Source organism: Platalea leucorodia (assembly GCF_965183815.1).
Source record: "Platalea leucorodia genome assembly, chromosome: 14".
NCBI classification, from domain to species: domain Eukaryota; kingdom Metazoa; phylum Chordata; class Aves; order Pelecaniformes; family Threskiornithidae; genus Platalea; species Platalea leucorodia.
The window spans coordinates 8,856,694-8,881,370 of NC_138836.1; the positions used below are offsets into that span (position 1 = coordinate 8,856,694).

The 24,677-nt window shown below is 39.5% G+C and overlaps 1 protein-coding gene across 8 annotated transcripts in view; it reads left to right on the forward strand.

Moving 5' to 3' along the window:
- TEX2 (testis expressed 2) overlaps window positions 1–24,677 on the forward strand; it is a 73,344-nt gene that overhangs the window by 38,629 nt on the left and 10,038 nt on the right. For 6 of the 8 annotated variants that reach the window (XM_082327022.1, XM_082327021.1, XM_082327024.1 and 3 more), the window contains 7 exons: window positions 2,992–4,646; window positions 12,155–12,355; window positions 14,020–14,356; window positions 15,528–15,775; window positions 18,199–18,348; window positions 19,767–19,866; window positions 24,533–24,665. In XM_082327022.1, coding sequence (XP_082183148.1) covers window positions 3,018–4,646; window positions 12,155–12,355; window positions 14,020–14,356; window positions 15,528–15,775; window positions 18,199–18,348; window positions 19,767–19,866; window positions 24,533–24,665 — 2,798 coding nt within the window. In that variant the 5' untranslated portion in view covers window positions 2,992–3,017. Of the gene's footprint in view, window positions 1–2,313; window positions 2,428–2,991; window positions 4,647–12,154; window positions 12,356–14,019; window positions 14,357–15,527; window positions 15,776–18,198; window positions 18,349–19,766; window positions 19,867–24,532; window positions 24,666–24,677 lie in introns of those variants that run through there. The other 2 variants (XM_082327027.1, XM_082327020.1) reach the window with 2 other exon arrangements.

Sequence of the window (24,677 nt, forward strand, 5' to 3'; positions counted from 1 at the left end):
TTTTTCCTTCCTTAGTGTACAGTGTTGTAATGGCTCCATGACCTGGAAGCTGTGTAGGGGTTTTTGTACTTTCAAATTTTGGTTTGCTAATCTTGGAATTTCACGACTGGCACAAAATGTTAGAAATGTGTGATAGCTGATGGTCCAGCACTAGGGAAATGAAAATAAGGTTGGATACATAGCTTGTCCTTCATAGTAGTATGAAGTAGTATGAAACTACATAGTAGTATCATAGTAGTATGAAACTACATAGTAGTTTCTTCCCTCCCCAAAATAAATTTGGGTGCATTTGTCTAAATAAATGGGAAATTTGCAGTCTGAACTGTGTGAAATGGAACTGTGTCCATAGGAAGCATGGATTCTGTACGCTAGTCGTTCCCAAGTGTGCTAATCCAACAGGGAAATGAAAGACCAAGCTTCTTACCACCTGTAACACCAAGTTATATATATATATATGACTGATAAATGCATATCTAAACTTCTGAATAACTCAGAGTTCTTACTGTTGGGGTAAATAACTGTTTGACCCACAGACGTGGCAGGAAAGGTAACAATCTGCTGAGTCCTAAGTGGGCTGAAGTACACCTCCATCGCTGAAAGAGAGTTCTCTGTTTAAAACTGCTTACTACTTCGATATATCAGATGGATTTTGGGGAGGAGAGAAGAAAACAGTTCCATGATAAAAGCTGAAGCCAGAATCTGATCTTGAGGCAGAATTTTGTCTCTTAAGCAGTTTGTCAGAAAAATGGGTTACATATCAAGTGAAAGCATGACTTGCGTTTGAAAGCTTTTGGTTCTTTGAACCCAAACTGGCTCCCTGATGTATGCAGCAGAACTGGGACTGAAAACTGAAATTAAAATTCCCGGAGGCTTTGCATGAAGCAGGATAGAGTCCAGCTCCTTCTGTATAACCTGATTGGGAAGCACGCAAATCTTAGAAGAAGCAAGGGATAAACTAGTCAACAATTTAGGAACCATAAAATGGACAACTATAATGAGTAGGAAGTTGTGGACAGATATTCACTTCTGTTCCAACATTACTGGATAAGCTGGGTAGCAAAGATCTGCTATTTTAAAATGTTTAACTCGGCTCATTTTACTGACAGGTTAAAAAAATGTTGACATGAACAGCTCCATTAGCAAGTATAAAGGGCTGCAACCTTTAGTACGAAAATGATGACAAACAGGTGGCACTGGCTTGCTGGATAGTACAGTCTGATATCACAACTGTTTGTGAAGTGCACATTTCTTTGCCACCACATAATCATTCTTCTGAACTGCTCTTTAAACGTCAGCAAAGGCCTCTCATTAATTCAGCTTGACAGTTTGATTACAGCATTTTAACAGCTTCTGAAAAATAATTCAGTTACTGAAGTGGTAAACTTGCTGCCTTGACAATGAAGATAAAGTGCTGCCTCACAGCCGGAAAGGCAGAGCTGATCTGGTAATTCCTGATCCATCTTGGTGTATGGTCTTGGTTTAAATGTGTGCTACTTCCTCGCCATGTAAATATATGCTAGGTCCACTTTCACGGGTCAATAAAATCCTTGAAATAACGTGTAGATATAATTGATGTAAAAGGCAGGTATGTTAGTGTATCTCTCGCATAAGCAGCCTGTGTGCACCAATCTGATCAGAGATTGGTATTTTCAAAAAGTACTATTGCTGTGTCAGTGAGAAGAACGGTTGCCTCTACTGAAATGTCCTTACACATTTTTACAGCAAAACTGCTTGCAGTAATAAATTCTTTGGGTATATGTTATCTGAGGTAGATCTCAAACATGCTGTATCTGGGGAAGTCTGGCTCGTCTTTTTGACAACAGTTAGTTTGATGCTGTTCCTTATTGAAATGTTTGAAGCTGCTTCATTTTGCTGTTCTGGGATTCTGCTAAATTACATTTGTAAAGGGTGTCTAGTTCTGGAATTCAGGAGGATAACTTTTAAAATTGAGTTCTCTCCAATTATGCTTTGTTTTGCCTGCAATTATTGGACTATTGTGTATCCTGATCATTTGTCCATAGCTTGCAAAACCTGGAAAGACAAAATCTACATGGAATCAGAATCATTTAGGTTGGAAAAGACCCTTAAGATAATTGAGTCCAACCATAAACCATGATAACACACACGATAGAATACAATTTAAATCTCTACTTCTATAGACCAGTTCAAACAGGTATACAAGAGAAGGTACTGTCGCACACACACAGACTTTTACATATTTTTGACCTCACTTTGAGTTTCAAATTTGCTTTATTTAAAAGAAATAGAAAGCATTAATTATTGTATGTAGAAGGAACAGAGAGTTAGGAGTGAAGAATTTCAGTGTGCTGGGCTGGGACGGGGCTTCTGGAACTCAGAAGTGCATCTAGTGGGGAGAATACAAAGGTGGTGCATCAGAGATGAACTGCAATGTCAGAACACTGGAAGGTAATTTTAACAGCATGGCACTTCTTAATATTGCCATTTTGTGCTATGTGAAGATATGTTAACTAGCAAACAGTAACCTAGATCTGTAATTTTGAGCGTAAGTATCTTCTGCTTGTTGTTATTTATTTTTTTTTCCTACCTCAAATTGTGTCAGATTCTTCCTTCAAGATCATCTAAGAAGGTCTGGTAATGCTCTCCATGCCTATCCATGATTGCCAATTGTCCTAAGCATGTTTTTCTCCATGTCTTTCTTTCAATCTGTTCTTGCATTCAGTGATACTAAGAATGAGGTAGTTAAGCAGATGTGAAGGGGGTATTAACTAAAATACAGATATGTTTTGTGCAATGAAATAAATCTACAGTCAATTTCTTTAGTAACAGTCCCTAATTTGACTAGACAGCTTTAAATCCAGTGAGGTGAAAAGTGTCCAGATTGTTTTAATTTGCAACTGGCTGACCTGTTGCATATAACCCGTCTCTTATGTTTGGCTTAAAGCTTGTAAATAAGGTTGTTTGAAGGGGGAAAAAAAATGCATTTAACATAGTATTGCATTTTCTTCACAGACTCTGACACATCTCTGGGACCTGCAATGACAAGTCAGAACAGTAGCCATGCAGAGAAAACTGGTGAAATGTCCTCAAAGCAGTCAGCACCAAAAGTGCAGGTCCAACGATCTGTCTCCCGAGAAACCATCACTATTCATTTCTCTGCATTTGGGAAGGAGGAAGAAGAGGAGGAAGAGGAGTTTAAGGAATTTCTTGATGAGGAACTAGATGACCAAAGCATTGTAACAGCACTTGAAGCCAAGGAAGACCTCTGCTTTGAGCATACCGGCCATGATTTTTCTGGTCCAGCTACCTCGCTTAACATGGCCAACTCTGCATCACTGCTGTCCTCATCGCCTGCGGTTCTGCCAACTGCAGAGACTGTAAAGCTGTTGGATTCTCCTTCCACATCCCAAGTATTCAGTGCAGTGCCACTAGTCCTGTCTCCATCATCACACTCATGTCATACAGTTAGCTTATCGGGCGCACCACCGCCTGTGGAACAGAAATCCAGCCTGTCGTCTTCCCCATCCTCATCCCCTTCCAGATCAGTTGTCTGCTCTAGTGGATCATCCACAGTTTCTAGTTCAAAGCCTTTTAAGGGTTTAGTCAAGTCCCTTTCAACAGATGTGGAACCAAAAGAACCCACCCCACCGATGCGACATAGGCAGTTAATGAAAACCTTAGTGAAATCTCTGTCTACAGATACTTCTAAACAAGAATCTGAAGCTGTGTCTTACAGGCCACCCGACTCGAAACTGAACTTGCATCTGTTCAAACAGTTCACTCAACCTCGAGCTACAGGTGGTGATTCTAAAACTGCCCCCTCATCTCCATTAACGTCTCCCTCTGACACTCGTTCCTTTTTTAAAGTACCTGAAATGGAGGCTAAAATTGAAGATACTAAAAGACGCCTTTCTGAAGTAATCTATGAGCCTTTTCAGCTGCTCAGTAAAATAATGGGTGATGAAAGTAGTAGCCACAGGCCCAAAGCCTTATCTTCAAGTGCTTCAGAACTCTCAAACCTTTCCAGTTTAAATGGCCATTTGGAAAGCAATAACAACTACAGCATTAAGGAAGAGGAATGTGATTCTGAAGGGGACTTCTATGGAAGTGACTCTAACCTAAATAGGAACGATCAGTCAAAAGTGGCTGAGGAACATGCAAAAGAGACAGAGACCAAAAGCTCTCAGTCTGCAAGCACAAAGGACGTGAGTTCGAAAACTTCACTCGTACTTGAAAAATGTTCGTTGTCTGCACTAGCAAGCAGAGAGGATGAGGAGTTTTGTGAACTGTATTCTGAAGACTTTTCCTTGCTAGAAGATGAAAGCAAAACTGATAAACCTACTGAAACTTCGCTCGATCCAGAGGTGACTGAGGAAAATGGTACTTTGCTCAGTAGTGAAGATGAAAATAATCCATATGTGCAACAGCCTAAAATACCAGTGAAAACTTTATACTTCTTAACACTGTTAGTCTATGCTTACTTTATTATCCCTCTCCCTGGCTACTTAAGTGGACTCTTATTTGGAACGGCCCTTGGATTTATGATAGCTGTCTGTGTGATTTGGCTTCTTACTCCACGTACTCATGAATATCTCAAATTTCATAAAAGTATGAAAAAGCGATGGAATACAGGAGCTCTGGACATCAAAGAACCTGAAATACTGAAGGTGAGGTCATGGCATTTTGTGTGTGTCTATGCGCATTATTTCGGGTAGAAGTAGTAAACTAGATTTATTCTGAAGGTATAAATGAGCTGAATTATCCCCATTTGTAAATAGAGAATTGTTTTAGGGTCAGGTGACTTTGGCAGGGGCACAAATGGTTTAGTATCCAAGAATATGTAAGACTTCAGTGTCCTTAAGGATTAGTAGAAAAACAGAATTGCTTCCAAAGTAAAAGGGCAAATGGTTTTGCTGATGGATTTGAAATGATCCAGCTGAACTACTGAGAGCAAGTAGTGTCAAAGTTTAGCGTGTAAAATAACATTTGTGCTTGAAGCTGCATCTTGGGAGATGTATTTTGTTCCTGGGGTATCGTACTGTCTAGGCAGTAATTTGTCTGTTTTATCTGTTCAGTCTAAGCAGATTCAGAAGTGTTCAAGTAAAGCATGGATAGTTGGAGAGCACATGAATTCTCCTCAAACATTAGCTAATTAGAATGGGAGGAGGAGTGAGTGATGAAAGGCATGTACTTATGGGTTATGATGTCTGTGGTTCGTGCTGATATCTTGAATAGTGTACTTTATAATATGGCTTACAGTTCAGGAAAATGTGTGCCCAAGAGCTGGGTTTTACATCAAGCTCTTAGAAAATTTATCCTCCCTCCTCTTTGCCCTTCCTCATCTCCATTTCTTGTTCAGATACTGCAAGTTGCTGTCACTTCGTACATCTGGCATGTTGCCATCTGTCCAGTTGTGATCCATGCAACCACTCAGTTACTTCAGTGGCTTCATGCTTCTTCCTTGTCACTGACCTGCCTCTCCTAATCTCCATCGGTGATGAATTAACATAACATTTTCCCAATTGCAGAATTCTGAACAATAAAGCGTCCGCTAGTTTCTGATGTGCAACACAAGCATGTCAGAATGATAGCGGTACAACCTTCACTTGATATCACTTGCTTATCGGAGTATTTGTGAACGCTTTCTTGTGTTTGTGTAAATATTAAATCCATCCTGAGCTTTCTGAAGGTGCATCTCCAGTTGTGTAACAACACAAAGGTTGCATGTATGTAAGTTCATATGGTATTGGCTATATGCTGTAGAATCTATAGTGTATTGATAGCTAATCTCATGTATCTTTAGGTAACTGAGAAGTTAGAGAAAATGGGGTATAGAAGCCAACCTTTGCTGAATACAGGCAGCAATTGCATGCCCAGCCCTGATGCTATCTTGGTATTCCCTGTTTTTCTTGAATGTTAGGAGTTGTGGTCTTTATTTGCTGTTGTGAATGGAGACTGAACAATCCTGTCTGCCCAATTGATTTACGTCCTGCTGACATGTACAAATCTTCACAAGATTGAAGTTCTGTTCTTGTTAATTGGGTGCTGAGACTCTGCGTATAAATTTGCCTTGATACTTGAAAGCTGGTAAAGATCCTCATACTCATTGTTGGCTGGTGTTAAGATGGCTCTCTGAGGTGTTAGCTGTTACTCAGGAACCTTTAAACTATATTTTAATGCTTTTATCCAGGAGATACATTTGATGAAAATGGCTGTAGGCAAGAAATCAGCTGTGCAGAGAAGTCTGTATGAATGTAGATTAATGGTTTGTATGACCTGATAAGTATTTCTTGCGCTCATTAACACACAAAGTAATCGTCCTTAATATGTAAAGCCCTATAAAAGGGCTTTTTAATGCTTCAGGAGTTTAAAAACCGGCTCAGTGCCCATATTGTAGTGGAACATAATGTAATGTGATTTAGCAGATTGAAGTTGTTATTCCCACCTCATACAACTATTTTCTATTTGCCTCTGCCAAAATGAGCACTATACAGTTTAGATCCTCTGAAAAATGAGATAAAGATTTAATCTGTAACAAAACTCATGTGAATATAGGAAAATCAGACTCGGTGCTCTTGCATAAAGATGTTCTCTTCAGGACTTGTTGGTCTTCCATTATGGCCTGAACTGCTTTCATGCCATGATGATAAATGCTATCAGTAAGATCCCTTTATGGGGCTCTAGGAGTTGGGATTCTGCCAAACTGCTGTCAAGCTATTTTTATACAAGTACGTGTGCATTCTCCCCCATGTAAATATTGTCTGAGAAGTTTGCATTTCCCTGGTTTCAAGAACTAGTGGAAAATTCCCCTCAGCAATTGCTGAAATACCTGAACATTAATATTTTCTCCCCCAAATGTGTTCCTTTGCAATGTGAAAGAATAAAACACTGTTGTGCTGATTAGCGTGTGCTTCTGCAGATTTCTGTACTTAGTTCACTCAAATGTCTTCGGTATTGGAGGGAGAGCACCCCCCCAACCAGAAAATGCACACAAACCCCCTGCATCTTCAGCGTATGTTTTCTTATCTCCCTCTTCCCTTAGTCTTCAGTTCTTGAGCTTCCTTTTCCTTTTTTTCCTCTGCCCACATTTTTTCTTCTTTAATGCATTGGTCTTCTCTAACTTCCTTATTGGCCTTCTCAAGGGTGCATTCCCTTCTGTTGTGCTAGCTGATACAAAAACTTTTAAGTAACAGCTAAAATGGAGATTATAAACTTACCCTTTCCGATAGAAAGAACTTTTATGAGAAGACCGTGTTGGCAGTGCCTGCTGGAGAAGTGAAGCTTTTTGAGCCACAGCTGTACAGAAAGAGGAGGCTTTTTACCACGTGCTATTCCTGAGGGTCACCCAAGGGATTTCATGTTTGATAGTGGTCTCTGGCAGACAATGTGTTTTCCAGTTAAGGTGATGGCTACTTCTGCCCACCTTAGACCTTTTTTGTGTCTTTAGATTCCCTGTCAATAAAAGCTCAAAAACCTGCGTTACATTTTTCCTCACCAAGCAAAATACTACTGAAGTATTGTAAAATAGTGGTAATGAGAGGGTTACTGATACAATTAGTGCGAGTTGAGTGATCAACAGTCTTTCAAGCATTTCGGTGCTGGAGCATTTGATTATATCATTTAATGATAATGGACATTAATCAATCTGTTAAAATCACTAAGAAACTCTGGGCGCAGTTTTAATCCAGATTTGGGCTTGTATTGTAAAGTTTACTTGCTGATTCTTTTATGTATTTGAAAATATCATAGAAGTAATGATTTTTATTTATTTTTACTTGCAGACTTGGTCTGTGCCCCCAACCCCCTGGATCCTTCGTAAGGATCTTTTGCAGTTTCCCCCATCTCCCCGCTCAGGTTAAGGTATAACAGACCCGAGATCTTTAAGTAACATTAAAAAGTTGATGCTCTATGGGGCCTGACTCTGTGGTTCTTACTCGCATGAATTATTCTGCTGAACTGCAGTTCGAATAAAAAATTTGCAGCCCAGGGTCATGAAAGAGGAAAAGTAAACCGGGGTGGGGCCTTTTAAAGCCGTTTTATGCAAGTGCTGCTGTTCACAGGCCCGTGCGTTCCCCGCAGCGCCGGTGTCGCTGATGGCACTGCTGCGACAGAGGGGACGTGCCGCGCTCCGCAAGCCAGCGCCGCCTCTGCTGCCGAACAAACAGGCCAGATCCTGTTAGCGCAGGTGTGGGGTTTTTGAATAGTAGCTGTGACCTTTGCTCTAAAAGCCGTGCTGCCCAATATTCTAACCGGATCGTTTTTCAGGTTAGTTACCAAACTGATGGTGAGGCACTTTCTCCTAATTTCAGCTGTGAATTCAGAGCAACTGCTGACCTTTCTAAATGGAGATCACAGGATCAGTGTAAATGGCAAGCAGCTGCAGAGTAGCATATGACTATGGTCATTGTCCTCCCTGAATTACTAAATTTCTTATTTTAACAACTTCCCTAGTACAAAAAAGACCCATCATACAGTCGCTCCTCTCCTACACAAGGAAATCCATTGTTGTTTCAGTAGTTTGGGAAAATTCATCTGTTGCTAGCACGTTATGGTAACATAACTTCTCTGTTTAGATGCATTGCAAAACGGTTTCCGTAGGCTGTGAATCTTTTGTTCCAATTTGTTTTTTGCAAAGAGAGTGGCAGAGGTATTTCTGCTAAAATTGTTCTTAAAATGCACGAACTTTGGAATGAATTTTGGGGTTTCTTGGATAACCTTCTCAAAAATGGTTTTTATGCTAGATAAAACAATTTACAAAAATGAAAGCTGCAGGAGTGAGAAGGCAGATGGTGTCGTTTCCCCCTTTAATACTGTTAGATATATGGGGGAAAAAAATCCTGCAACTGGCACGCATTTTCAGATTCATTAATAGAGTGAAGAATCATCATTTGGTGAAGTATTAACATTTCACTCTCAGCCATGCAGTGTTTCTCTGTGTTACAAAATAACTTGAAAGTTGAGTGCAAAAAGGAAGCGGTGCATCCTTAGAAAGTAGGAAACTAAACATTTATGTACAAGGAGGGTTTTGTAGTAACGTGGTATGGTATCTCTTTCATCCTGACTGTTGGCTAGGTACTGTCTGAAAATAAAACCCCAAATGCTTGAATTTAAAATTGTGTATCTTCTGGTTTTTGGGCTATGCCTCAAATACATGAAGCAGCCAATCTCTTCCTTGTATAGAAATCGCTATGTACGCTGCTGTTTTAGGCGGGAAACGTATTTATCTTCTGTCAGTTCTAGATTTTGAACGTTCAGTACCCGAGGCAGCTGGAAATCATTCAAAGTCTTGGACAGGTTCTTCAGTCACTAATAACCTGATGGTTGTGCTATGAGAAGCAGCGTTTGCACTTCTGTTGGGTTTGTTACGTACCGTGAGCAGGGGAGGCGGCAGGACGGGGTTTGAGAATTGTGGGTTTGGCAGATCATACAGCTAATTCATTTGTTTGAAGTGGAAAGCCTGGGCGCATGGTGGGGATCAGAAAAGCAGGTGGGACTTTCCAAGGCTCCCGAATGCTGGAAGAGAAGCAGAACCATGCAAACTGAGGAAGCAGAGATTGTGTTTTGTTTATTTTTGCCCTTCAAATTCAGTGTGTCTTGCTGCTGCTGGGATCAAGGTGGCGATCTTCAAAAGGGCCTTTCCTCTGCTGTTTAGTTGTGTAGGGTAAGGGAATCTGGCAGAAAGGCTGGTACTGGCACTGCTACAGAAGAAACGGGCTAGGAAAGGCGCTGGTCTAGCGGATGACATACCAGATGGATTCAGACCCCTGTGCTACCAGAGGGTCACTGGACTTGGTTAAGTCACTTAACGTAGGCTGGGCCTCACACCTTTTTATCGCAGATGTGGCTATGGCATCTCAGTACATGCTGGAGGGATAAAATTAAACATGACTATAAGGGTCTTGGGTAACAGTCGTATAGCTGTTGAGAAGGTATAGCAAAGTTTGTGCATCTGATGTGTGTCCCAAGGTGTTCATGTCATCCCAACTCTCAGTTTTTCATCTTCAAAGCAATGTTCATGGATTTTTACTTCTCGCTATGGTACATGGCAGTCAAGAGAATGATGTGTAAATCATGCCTTGTTTTCATTGCTACGTGTCCTCTGCTCAGCTGAAGTGCTGGTGTCAGAAAACTCCAGCCAGTTCCATCTCGAGCGGGATGTTAAGGAAACTTCCAGTGTACTCTGACCTTCCTTCTTGGGTCCTACACATACCTGGAGGTTTCCAGCCCTCCTACTGAAAATAATGTCATACCTTATTAGTTACAAAAAGGGCTCGTGTGGCTAAGCTTCATATAAAGACCCACTTTCCAAGTATCCTTTCTCTTTGTGCCGGTTTGTGTGGTGTGTGGCTGAACCGCCTTGCAGGAGAAGGCAATCAACTTTTGAGGCAGCAGATTTTCGTCTGCACGTTTGCCTGGCTGCAGGCTCCAGACTTCGGTGTCTGAGCTGGAAATAGCTCGGAGATCTGATCCGGGGGGCAGGTGGGAGTCTCTGCAGAGATCTGTGCGCCATATGGATATTCCAGTTCTGCACAGAATGAATGGCTTATGGTGGCTTTAGGCAACTCATGTGATGTCCTTGTGCTTCGGTAAGTCCAGCTGGAGTTCCTGGCTGAAAATTAATTGCTGTCTGCTCAAAGATGTCTTGGCTTAATAATTTCTAGGAAGGAAATGGGATGTGCTCAAACATACATCAACCCTACTGTGCAGAACCTTGATGGTTTATAGAAGACTTTCTCATGCATTGTATTTCCTATATGGTAGTTGTATATAACCCAATGTAAGCAAAAAATCCAAACACAAAGCTTCTTCAAAGAGTATGTGTTGGTATAGGTATTTCTGTTAATAAAAGAGGTAGTCTGCTTTGGAGCTGGGCAAAGATGAATGACTTAATCTTTCCTGAACATAAAAGAAATGCTAATTTTTCTAGGTTTTTCAGGGTTTATAGTGAAAATGGAGCTAGATGTTGGAGTAAGCAAAACATAGCTATCACTGTTACTATGGCACCTAAGAAAGTGTATGCTGTCTACTTTGAGAAATTATATGGCACTGAAGTAAATGAGCATTAAAATAAATTTTACATTTCTATGTGTGGGTAGAAACTTCTTTAATAAGTTAAAATGTAGCAGTAATTTCTGGGATCTTCTGCATACGGTAGTTACAACTTTTTTGTTTTGAAGCATACTAGGGACGCTTGTGCAGCTCTCTCCACTCCCCAGCAGCAGATGCTCTCCCCCCTACTACCCTCACCTAGGTATTTATAAAGATGCCATTTTATCTTATGCTCTAGGGTGCATCTGTTTAAGTCCATCTACTTTGCTTTCCGTTGACAATAATGAATACTGAGTATGCCGAATTAAGGTTTTGATGTGCAGGTAGAAGAAATGATCAAAGTATGTTGTAGGGCAGGTTAAGGGAAGGAAAACTTGTCTTCCTTGAATGAGTATTCTGGCTTGTCTTCTGCCCCATTTATCATCTTTCATTTTCTGTAAGCAGGTGTTAGAGGAGTAACATCACCCCCATGGTTAGAGTCAGCACTTACGGGCTTGTTACAGCAGGGCTGGTTTGTTTGTTTTCTGTTTCTTTCGCTGCACGGAAATAAATGAGATTTAATCCCCACATGTATGACTCCTGTGTCGTAACCAGGCAGTTACACAGCATGTTAAATGATGTTAAATGGTGATGGTGTGTTAAAACAAACTCCATTGTGGTCTTCCCCTCAGTCCTTAATTGTTGGTGATTAAAATGTCAGTGCTGTCTGTAAGCAGACAGACTGTTTGCTCTGCCTTGACTGTTGGTGATTAAAATGTCCGTGCTTGCTGTAAGCAGACGGGCTGCTCTGCAGCATGCCCTTACTGGCTGCCTCGTGGCTCTTCCCAGCAAGCCTGCGTCTGCAGATCTCGCAGCGTTTCACGAAGGTGAGGTGCAAGAGCACTGCACTACATATACAAAATTATTTACTCAGAAAAACAAATTGTGTGCTTGGGCTCCAGTCCTCATCTCGTGCTCTGTCAGTTTGGTGCTACCTTACTTGGGGTGTTTACTGCTTTGTTGTATTAGTACCGTAAGTGACATAACTTTGACAAAAGCTTGGATAATTATTTAAAACTTTGATGTACATGCTGTACTTGGTTTTCCGGCAGGTTAAAAGCCTGTTAACAAGTGTTTTCTTCTCTAGGGATGGATGAATGAAATTTATAATTATGATCCAGAAACATACCATGCTACATTGACTCACTCTGTCTATGTGCGACTCGAAGGAAGCACCTTAAGACTTTCAAAACCCAATAAAAATATTTCTAGAAGGGCTGTGTACAATGAGCCAAAGCCTGAAGTCACATATGTCAGCCAGAAAATTTATGAACTTACGGAGAGCAAGGTGAGTGTGCCTTACTTATATGTGATTTTAACAAAGAATACTTTGAAACTTTTTTTTGAAGTTTTGAAATTTTTTTTCACTCCTAGTTTCATGTGCTGTCATGTAAACAAGACTGTTGTCATGACTAAGTTGCAAAAGATTGTGCTGGGGAGGAAGATTGAGCAGGATTTAGAAAAAAATTACGTGTTTACGCAGTAAAGGAAAAGCATACTTTTCCTCTCTCAGTTCAAAGCAGGAATTTAACACATGGGAGTTAAGAGAATTGTTCCCCATACATTAGATTATTGCGTGACTGTTCTGAAGTTTATACCAAAATGCATAATCTGGTGGTTGTCTCTATCCCAAGGCAGTTTGGACAACATTTGCATTTCACTTGAAGGGGGAATGTACATTGTATATGGATGTAAAAGAGGAGAGCGGGAGGTGGCTGGAACAGACACAACTTGCTATTGGTACCCACTGTCTGGGGAAGGAGATTGGGATTTTTGCAGTTGGAAGAGTGCATCGAGAATAATGCTGGGACAGTTTTCCTACATGTTATTTGCCTCCCTCAAATCTGTGAAGAGTTGCCATGTGAAGTTGATTCCATTGGCATTGTATTAAGTAATACATCAATACCCCATTATTAAAAGAATGGATTTTTTTAATGTGCTGCATCAATAGAGGGCCTTGGCAGTACAGATGTAGGAGGAAACTATGCTTCAATTGACTGTGGGAGTTAGAGGGAGAGAGGGACCAAGGCGACAGTGAGAAAAACCTCCCTTCATTTCCCTGAAGCAGTATGGGAAAGGAGCTTGCTGTCAGCTCTGTTTTCTGTTAAAGGAAGATGGTGAAAAAGATAAAGCAAAAACTTAGATTCCTGCCTATTGCAGATTTGTTTTCCCATAATGAAGACAAGCAAAGCTATCACATGCTACAAGAGCACTTGACTGACAGTTGTTCTCCATGGTATCTTAGAAAAAATTCCAGTATTTCCCCCTGCCCTCACCCCCAATTGGTTGCAAAAGTGTTGGGTGCTCTGAATATAATAAGCAAATTATGGTTATTCTCCAAGGTATTTACCCACAGTTTTTGGAGAATGTGGGTAAATTCAGCCCCTAGATTAGAATTTTTAACTCTTACTAATTCTTCTCATCACTTGCATTGTCTCAATTCTTTCTGAGTATACCGAATTTAAAATATGATTTATAAATAAAGGAATAAAATCACTTTTGTTCTTTGATTCTTACATACTGGATGTGACTATTGCCAACTTCAAACACTCAATTTCATGAGATGGGCCTGAAAAGTTGAGTTCTAAAACTCAGTTTAGGATCTCATTACCTACCCCGTGGTCACAGAAATAAGGTTCTTGTTTTTTCTATTTTTTCTGCGTAACTACGAGAATATGGTCTTTTAAATGAAAACTGAGTTTCTCCACATGATTGTAGAAGTCTAAGCTACTTGAATGGTCCTTGTTTTAATTCCAAGGCTATGGCTCACCAAAGACCTAGTGACAGCAGTGGATTGGACAACAACTAGCTATACCTTAAGAGTCAGTTAAACCCAGCAGATCCAATGTAGGGTCTGTGTCTGTCATGTTTGTATATTCTTTATGCGACTACAGAAACATAGAAGATACAACTGAAAAATAAGTTAAATTAACCCTTTCATTTATCCTTCAGATTTCCCTGGTTCCTAAGAGTCTGGCACGGAAACGGATTTGGAATAAGAAGTACCCTATTTGCATTGAACTTGCTAGACAGGATGACTTTATGGCTAAGGCCCAGACTGATAAAGAGAATACAGACGAAAAGTTATCTGCTGAAAAAGTGGACTTGAACAACGAAGAATCCAAGAAACCTCAGGATGGAGCAAAGTACACTAGCCAAAAGGATCAAGTGCTTTATCTCTTTGGAAGGACAGGTAGGGAGAAGGAGGAGTGGTTCAGAAGGTTCCTTCTCGCATCCAAGCTGAAGACTGAAGCAAAGAAGCCATCCAGTTTATGTGGGAACAAGCCAGGTATGCAAATTTTGTATTCTAGTGAAAGCGTCTATTAAAAGAAACAAACCAAAGTTATGTTTTCTCAGTCGTAGTTATAGCAACTGTGGAGCCATAGTGATCTTTACAGACAAATAATGCTAAAGACACTCTTCTGCTCCTTATCTTGGCCTCTCGTTCCCACCTTCCCACCCTGCCTTTTCCTCTCTTGGCTGTATACTTGGCTATATGCCCTCAACTATTCTTGCTATTTTTAGACTGTTTTATGTGAATACACTATTTTTCAGTGACTGTAACAACTCCTTTAATTTTTGTTAAGATGAATTTTTTTAATCCTGTTTTTTTTCTTTCTCTACTGTTGGAGATGATGTCAATCTTTGCAGTATTAGACTTAGTCCTCTTATAACCTGTTCTTCCTCCTCCAGCATTCCTTCCACTCCAGTCTCCTGTAAAGACTAAATATCTTTCTCATGGGTTAATGTCACAAGCAAACACATTTTTGTGTTTAAATAAAATATCTCTCTGAACCAACAAACATGTTAGTCTACAGTATTGATCAAATGTTTGAAATAGTAATTTAAAACCACCCTCTGATATAATTTTAAATCTGAATCACTCATGCTTTTCTGTCTTTATCTAGTCTCTGAGAAACTTTTTAAAAATGAGTTAACATCATTATTTCTGGCACATAACTTCTTGAAATGCAAATGCAAAATTAATGGCTAATTAAAATTCTACTAGTTACATGCTTTTGACAGTCCTTTTAATTGTAACAGCCTATAATTAAATCAGGAAAAAAAAAAAAAGTTTAGTTATAGGTACATTTTAATCACCTGACCTTGATTTTAGGCATTCCCCAGCAGGGCTGTTGGGAATTCTGCCATATGTTATGCATATGTGAGTGTCCATATTTAAATACGCTATTGATCAGCTGAATTTTCCAGTCCTGCATCCTGCTGAGTGCTGAATCATACCAAATATTGACTACTTTGGCTTTAGGACCATCTAAGGACATAGTAGTGGAATTTACTTTTACCCTTCAAAATGAGAAAGCCCTACTCTGAATGGCCTTTTTTCAGAATAAATTATACCTGCAAGCTCATTTTGTTCCTTTAAGTGTTTGATCATACACTCTAGTACTTGACTGTCAGGTTCCTTTTCTCTTAAACAGGTATTATTCCTTTTAATTTAGGGATCTTGCCAGCACACAGTAGAACCGATAGTCAATCTGGAGTTCTCACACACAGCCGAAGCAGCAGCAAGGGAAGCGCAGAAGAAATTGCATCCCAGCCGAAGCACAAGGAACTGGCTGGCCACATGCGGCAGAAAATGCTTCTGGACTACAACATTTACATGGCAAAGTGTGTTCCACATGAAAAGAAAAGCCCTTCAGGTAGTCCAGTCCTCAGTGCAGACAGCAGCCCTACAGCTGTGAAAAAGGTAATACTTTTCCCCCAAAAGATGCATCAGATGTGGTGATATAGTTTACCTTGTTAACTACTACTTTAAAAATCAGTTCTGTAGAAAGAAAAATTAATTTAACTACAGGGTGGACCTAAACTTCTTATAAAGTCAGTGTGGGTTTTCATGCTTGCCATTTCCCTGTTGACAACAGTTTCTCCTTAATGTAACATACGAGTTTTTCATTGATTTAGTTTGATTTCTTATCTCCCAAGAACATCGGTGTTTTTTTCTGGCTTTTGCAGTGTTTTGTACTTAAAAGATTATACAGCTGAAGGCAATATGGCTGTAGATTTTCTTCTTTAGGAATGCACAGGTGTGTCCTAAAAACCATTGGTCACAAAAGAACTTGTGTCTTATGCTTAAGATTAAAACAAACCAACCAACAAAATTCCACAAACCTCACTTCCCAATAGTAGTAAAAAGTTAATTTTTTCTGTGTATATTCTAAAGTAGATTGAACTAAAAGCATATTTTTTGAGGTCCTGGCTTGTTGAAACAATTTAAGTGGAATTTTTAGTACTTGGTAGTAAAATCAATCTTCATTCTCTGGTGATTGTGGGGAGCTAAAGGCCTTCTACCATTCCTGAGTGCATCTGAGCACCTGATTGGGACAGAATTGTCATATAACACAAGTATAAGTTGGATGCTGTTCGTAGCAGCACTGTTTTTCAGCGCAGACAGTACACCATAAAATCTGTTTTTCAACCCCGCATTTGGCTTCCCTCATGCACTCTGGATCACATGAAGCAGTGCTTTTTGTCCTGGACCCGAGAATTGGTTTTCTGTTGCATGTTTCAAAAAGAGCTTAACCTCCTCAGTTCTTGTCAAGAATGATGTCCTGGCCCTGTGGCCATCAATAGGGTTAGGAATTTGCCTTTAGTGTGTATCTGATGGTCCTCTGATGACATTGGGACAGTTCTTACTGCGGTATACCTGCTGCTTGGGTTGATTGGGGGACAGAAATGGAATTGGCTCTTGTATAGACTGCAGCTTGATTTGGACAGCCTTGCTCAAAAAGACATAAGGCATGGATGGATGGATTGTATGGTTTCCATATTTTAAATGTTTTTTAAAGCAATACTAAATGGCTGATGTGTTAGTATTGTGTAGTACATAGCAGCGTAATAGCTAACAATGTCTATAGCTCTGACTAATCCTTTGGCCTCTTGGACTGCATTTGATTCACTCTTAATAAAAAGAACCTTAATATTAAGTACAACACTCTTAATAAATGGATCCTTAATGTTAAGTACGATCACCACTCATTTAAAAGATGTAATTCAATGTCCAGAAAGGAGTAGGAGGCCATGGTATAGCATGCGAATAAACACATCTTGTGTTCCCCCAGGAAAAAAAGATATTCTAGCTCCCGACAAGCCCTGAAGCAGTGATGAATTCGCTGCTGAATCTGGCACGTGTCAGAAATCGCTCTATAAATAGATTAACAGCGCTGGCAGGAAACTTGCGTCACAGCAGAAGCTACTAACCCAGCAGGTCCGCCTGCGCGAGGCTGCAGCCGATTGCAGCAGTCATTGCCAAGAAATTATGTTCAGAACTGTAGCGTCTACCTGACTCCTCTTAGAAAGCACTGCCTTTCTGCTGGCTTCAGGATTTCTGCCTGTAAAAATGAAAAGCAAATTCTCCTTTTATTGCAGGCAGTTGAGAGCTGTTAAGTACGGTGTGTCTCCTTCATGGAAACCTCCTGCTTTTAATGAAATACATGATAGCATGTACACACCCAAAATTATTTCAGCTGCCTTTGCTTTCATGTCTATAGTCAGTGATGCAATATTTGAACATATACCTCCATGTGTTTTGAGACCAAGACATAATCCTCTTAGACTGTAAACAAAACCTTTAATGCAGCAGAAGGAACAATATGGTTTCCTGAATCCTGTATACAAACACTGGAAGGAAGAACTTGTTTCCCTGTACTGCATTTGTTTATCATCTGTTTGTGATGTTTCTGAATTGGATTTAAGGATGTAAGATTGGGTCTTGTTTTCCTATTTTTTGATAAAACAAAAGAGTAGGGTAACTGTTCTTCTAGATCCTGTTGGGAAGAGAGAGTGTCTCTACTACAGACACATTTCTAAGTCTGCCCACTCTGAGCTTTTCTGCTTTTTCTGCCAGAGGTTAAGTTACATACAACTTTCTCATTTCATTGCCAGAGGTGAATCTGTATCCATGTGGTCTCATTCAGTCTGTTGCATGTCAGGTTGATGACAAGCAAGCTCATGTCAGGCCAGCTGATGTGGTTGTAAAGCTGCTGTCTGTGCTGAACGTTAGTGTTCTTACCTAACCCAGGCTATAACGCTGAACTTCCAGTGTAAATGAGGTCTTTTCTGACCTTAGTTTATAGAATTTATAGAGCTGAATAACCTGCTCTGTGTTTCCAGTTACCAGATGCCCATGTGGAAGCTGAAGAAGAAGAACAGGAGGCCTGGGTGAATGCTTTGCTTGGAAGAATATTTTGGGATTTTTTAGGAGAAAAGTATTGGTCTGATCTAGTGTCAAAGAAGATCCAAATGAAACTTAGCAAAATAAAGGTAATAATCTGGAGACTTGCACTACACATTCCTTATGGAGGAAAATGAACACAGAGTCTTTGAGTTTTAAAACAGTAGAAGAAATGCTTATTTCACACTTGTATGTAAAAGACAAGCAAATAAATCTGATGCAGAGTTCCAGTTCAGCTTTGCTATCCATTTCACAGTAGGATCTTGGCATGTTAACTTTGCTGCTTCAGTTTCAAATGAACTACAGCTGGATTAACTATTTGTGTCTGTGAAGTTTTTATGTTAAAAGTGGAAGTATTGTTGTATTTACTTGAGGGATAAATAGAACTGCTTGTAAGTTGTGAAATCTGCTTTGGGAAATAGCAAATTGCCTTTAAGATGGGGGAGATCAGGGAACCACAATTCTGATGTGCTCCTGTTAACTTCAGACATACACTGCTTGCAGGAGAGCTCAGTGGGAGTAGCCGTCAGGGAAAGAGCTGTCCGTGGGGTGATGGGATGTAATTGTGCATCAACTGCATCAGCTCAAAGGGTGAAGGGAGGAGTGGTGCTTTTGAACGACTTTTGGGTCTTCCCTTTGCATTCTGTAATTTCTGAACAGCAGCAGTTAATCACAGGGCTCTTTAGCTCCTGATGTTTGGGGAGGAGTTTGCCTGTTCCTAAAGGCAAAGGAAGATGTAGTCTTGCAGACAAAAGCTCGGAAATCTAGCTGCCAGCACCAGCTGTGAGATAGCATCGCTTGTGCTTTGGGAAATAAGCAGTAACCTAATTCTGCCCTGGCTGTTTCCACAATTTTGACAGCAGGGTACCCAAGCATCTCATTGGAAACAGTTTAAGTGGAAAGACTGGGAAAGGGGGATGGATGTATCTTTGATAGGTTAAAGCACTATCTGTTCACAGGAGAGAGAATTCCTATCAATTAGAAATACTTACAGTAAATAGATACCCAAATCATTGGATTCTGTGCCTCTATTATACTAAAATTATGATACAGATTTAAAAGCTAATGTGCTATGAAAGAATTTGGCAAAGATAATAGCGGAGACACTTATACAACTGCAACTATAAAATATGTGACCGAATTTAAAATCCAAAGAAGTCTTTGATTTTTATTCAGAGTAAAATAGGATTTACACTTCATTCTTGAGCTTTTTACATGCTTTGACTAAAAGCTGCATGCTGGAGGTTTAAGGCCAGCATCTGAACTTCAGCATAGTTTTAAAAACATTCCAAGTTCAGATACTGAATCTCTCTCTAAAATATTATTTCGAAACTGATAACTGCGAAATCCTAGAACTGAAAGAAATTTTTGTAATCGTATTTGTGTTCTTTCACTGGTGGCTTTTCAGCTCAATCCATTCCTTAAGTTTAATGACCTTTCTTCTGTCAGCAAACAATGATGTTTACTTCCATAACATGGATGTGATTTTTACATTCTATTCTTTTAGCTGCCATACTTCATGAATGAGCTAACTCTAACCGAGCTTGACATGGGGATAGCAGTGCCGAAGATCCTTCAAGCCTTCAAACCTTCTGTTGATCACAGAGGTAAAATACATGCTTCCTCTTCTGGTTTTGCCAGGTTCATGCCTTTGTACCCGTGGAGAACAGAATTTTGGTCTGTTTATCTTGTGTTTTAATCAGAGGAAGGTACACTTAATAAGAGCTTATTCTGAGGAGATACTGAGTGGTCTGTATCTCCAATAGTAGTGGCATCAGGCTTGGTATAAACATAATTCTATAGATATGGAAATATGATCGTGTCTTTCCATTGGAAATAATTACTGAACTAAACTAAAATTTGCATGCAAGAGAGATGCAGGCTTGTATCTGATACTCTTTCATGGACTACAGAGAGCACTGCACATCTTCTCAAGACAGATCTGATTCTGTACCATAGCAGAAAACAGATTTGGCTCTCTTCGAGAGCAGTTGCCCAGTTCTGAAAACAGTGATTCAGAAAATACAATTGTAATGACTCAGAAACAAGAATACAGTGTTGCTTTGAAAAGAAACTTCAGAACACAGCATCATTTTATGCCCTGAATATTAAATATGGATTTTTTTAAGCTGAAGGACTTTCATACTGCTGCTTTATGAATCAGAACTACGTTTTTTTCTTCTCTATTCTTTCTGGCTTGCATATGGTCACAGGAGTATATTTGAGGATACTCGTGTCACTTAAGTAGTTTCACAAAAACACAAACTTGGGTTAATGTTTTTTTAGGTTCAGAAGTGTTTGTTCTACACGCTGAGGAGAGGTAGATGCCATCTTTCTTCTAAGGCGTGTAATCAGAGCAGTTTTGAATTTTAAATTGGTTCTGAGTTTATTAAGGGTTTCTTAACTTGTCTCCTCCCACTTCATTCACTCCTTCAGCTACCATATTGTTACACTGGGCTGGAGAAGTGAAAGAGCATTACCTAACTCAAGGTGGAGAAGTTTCTAATTGGTCTAAAGGGAAATATTTCCTTGGAGGACCTGTTCTGGTGCAGCTATGGATTGCATAGCAAACAACTTATTTTTGTTTTAAACTGCTCTTTCAACTCTTAGATGAGGATATCAAAATCATTTCTAGGTGGTGCTAAAACCAATAAACTGGTAGTGAGATGGTAGGAATTTAATGAATTTACAATACTTCTTAAGAGTGTTAAGAGCCTCTGGAGAGGCTCTAAATTACAGGCCAGCAACGAGCCAAACTTCAGCAAGTCTCAGTAGCGTATTTAGAACAATAACAACAAACATGGCCAGAGCAAAGTTTGAACAGATAACTAGCTGAAAATCGTAACAGGATCAATCTTCACTAGCTCTCCTGTGCACAGTGTTTCTTAGGAACAGACTGTCGTGTTTCTTTCTGGAGTATCTTCTCCGAGCATGAGGGTATTGAACACAGCAGGTATATAGTGCCGTGTCCTTCCTTGCAGTGCTGGTTGGAGGAGATTGCAGTGCTGAACTCAGTGGGTTTGAGGGGGTTTTCTATTCACTGGAGTGGTTTTTCTCTTCAATATCTTAGTTCCGCTCACTGTTCTTAAAGGTCAAGCAACAGTGGTTCCCCAGGATGGAGAATTTGTGATAGAATTCAGCTGTGCACAGTATTAGATAACGAGCCAGTTTCTGCTTAGAAGCAATTTAGGTTTCGTCTTTGCTCATACATAGTTTGGACCTGGTCTTTTTAAGGTTTATTTAACTGTAGTTTTGATGTAAGACTCATTTGTCTGCCGCTCTTACTACAGTGCTCTTCTCTAACTCAGATGAATAGTTATCATCGGAACTTTGCAAGAATACCAGATGCATGAAATTTAGGAGGAAATAAGTGAACTTTATCACGAATATTAAAAATGTTGTGCCACTCAAATCACTGACTAAAAGCGTGAGAAGGTTAGTAAGCTCTAACCTTTCCCTTGTGAAAGTGTGAACAAAACAGACTTTGGGGAATTATTAAAATTCTCCTGGACATACATAACATGTTAACTAATGCTGCCTGTTGTATCCAAATGCTATTGTTTGCCCTTATCTCACTTGGGGCTTGCAGCTCTTTGGGGAAAAGCCTTATCTATAAAACACTGAGTACTTTGCTCTCAACTTCTTGAAAGTATGTTTTCCATTGGAGCTTTATAAACAAAGCATGTTTGAAAAGAGCAAATTGTTTTGTTGCCATGAGGAATAAAAACTGTCTTTTAAGAGAAATAAAAATTGAATAGATGGAATAAGCTCACGTGCAATCAGTATTCGGGGAACTAAAACATATTGCTGCTTCTTGTCGAATGCTTCCTATGTGGGACAGCGGGTTCTCCACAGTACTTAGGAAATCCTCCGGTGTTCCCAAGAGCAAAGTGGCTTCACCATTGGTAGAAATTTTATTTTGAGTTACAGAAAACAAGGTGAAAACTTTTTAAAATCGTTACATGTATGATGCTTGCTAGGTTGTTGCGTGGTTTCTTTTTAAATGAACTTACGCTTTGGGGCTCTTGTCAGTGTTTCCCTTTGCCTAGATTTAAACATTTTTTGAATTCCGTTCTCTGTTCTCATAACTTTAGTTGTAACCAAAGACTCTAGTTCTAAGTCATGAGATGGGATTTAGGAGACTGCTGAACACTTGGCTTCAAGGAATCGCTGACAACAGCATTTAGAACAATTAACTCCTTCAGTTTCTTGTTCAGTTAAACTGTGACAAGCAAACATTGATGGTAGAATTTGTAAACCTTCTAACTTCTTTCATATTGCCGAATGACATGTGAACTCTTAGTATCAGAGTTTTTAAAAACTTGCAGTGAATAATTTCTGAAATAACTTGTTTTGCTATTGTACTTAAAAGGACATAAATAAATAAGGGGATGAAAATTAGAAATGGTTGTTGTCATAAGGATAAATGTATTTGTTGGTAAGTTGACCTATGAGTAAACCATACATGGGGAAAAAAAAAATCCTAAAACTTCAGGCCAGTGTCCAGAACGAACACTTTTAAGAAATTTTTTTTTAAAGTGTTTGAGACAGTCAATCATTTGAGGTAGCCTTTTGTGAGGCTTTAAAATGCAGTTACTGATTGTGATGTTCTTTGTTTCATCCATACTTTTTTACCTGTGCTTGATTACAAGGAAAATAAATTTTTTATTATATGGCTCCTCTAAGTAACTAAATTTCTTAACAGACAATGTTAGGACAAAAAAAAAAAAAAATCTTGTTTCTGTTAATACAATCCTATTTGGGTGACAGCATATGCTGTAGTATTTACTGTACTTCTGTCAAGCCTAGGCAACAAGACAACTCTGAAAAAATTGTACCATCTGCCCAATTCTTCACCCCCTCTCCCTCCCCTACCTTCCTTTTTCCCTTGGGAAAATGCGTACGAACCTTTTCTGGCCAGAAGGAATTTTCCCTCTCAGTAATGGCATCCCTTGCTTAATTTGATCTACTGTTAGAACAACATCGATGTTTGAAGCATGCTGACTCATTGGTTATCCAAAAGGTCTGTTTAGCTGTTTTCTTGTTTCTGATAATGTTACTGCTACTTCATTACTGTAAAGAGGAAAAATCTGCATAAGCTTGTGTTTGAAGAATAATTTGGGTTAGTAAAGAAGCAGCTTGCCTTTAGTATTGCTTCCAATGTGTAATCTCATAGCGTATCAATGACGTGGTCTTTGGGAGCTGTGTGTATTTTTGTTAATATAAATGGGTGGGATTGGGGACAATGCCATTCTTCTGATGTGTTTTTGCAGAAAAGAAAGTAGTTGTTCTTTAGCTGATAAAGTGCGTCTTTTCTAGATCAATCAAACACAAAAAGTAGTTACCATTATTTGCTTCCAAATAAGTAAATAAAAGTAGAATGCATTAGTGGTTGATGTACCAGTTACCAGTAGGGCGTACTGTGTGCAGCTGCCGTATCTGGAAAACGAAGAAGCGTAACCTATGCTTAGTGGCATCTGATTTCTAATCTCTGGATTACAAATACCCTACAGCTTTTTTTAATCGGTGGGACTGCACGGTGTCACTTAAGAGGCAGGACCTAATCTTGCAGTTATTCCCAAGACAATTCTTTTGGTGATTGCGATAAGTGAATAGTCTGCCCAGACAATAAGATTTAACTTCATACTACGTGTCTAGAATTGTTCTAAGTGATGACCCTGTTCGCTGTGAGTTATAAGAATGCCTATAGCTGAGTTACTGAGCGAACCTGTTCATACTTCTTTGATACACCATTGTCAAAAGCAAAAGAGACTGCAGGTTGTGATGTGTGACAAGCAATAGTGCTCTGGGATTTCAAGTTTTGCTTCATTTGGACAGCGTAAGTAATATGGAGGAGCGTCCCCATTACTGTTTGGCTTGGAGCAGTACTATAAATAGTTTTGAAGTGAATCCCTGATTGTATTCTATTTTCTTTATCTTGATTCAGATCTCTTAAGCAGTTTAGGTGTGCGTAAATCACGCTCTTCTTTTTAGATCATTAGCTGTACTCGCTGATCTGTCTTTCAGCGTTGCTTTGATTCATATCTGAACGTTCAACTTTGTTGCATAACCTTAATGTGAACAGAAAGCTTGCTTTGATAAGCTTTTAACTATTTGTGAATTAATGACTTCATCGGTTGACGAAAGTATTTTTCTCTTTGGAAAAAGTGTGATGTATAAACTTTTTTAAAACAAATTTTTGCTTGACATTAAAATAAAGTGATTTTGACTGTTCTTAAAGTGACATCTTTTTGTTGTTGTTGTTGATTTTAGGACTTTGGATTGATTTGGAAATGTCCTACAATGGATCTTTTCTAATGACCCTAGAGACGAAGATGAACTTGACCAAACTTGGTAAAGAGCCGCTGGGTGAAGCGCTTAAAGTTGGAGAGATCGGCAAAGAAGGGTAAGGTATTAA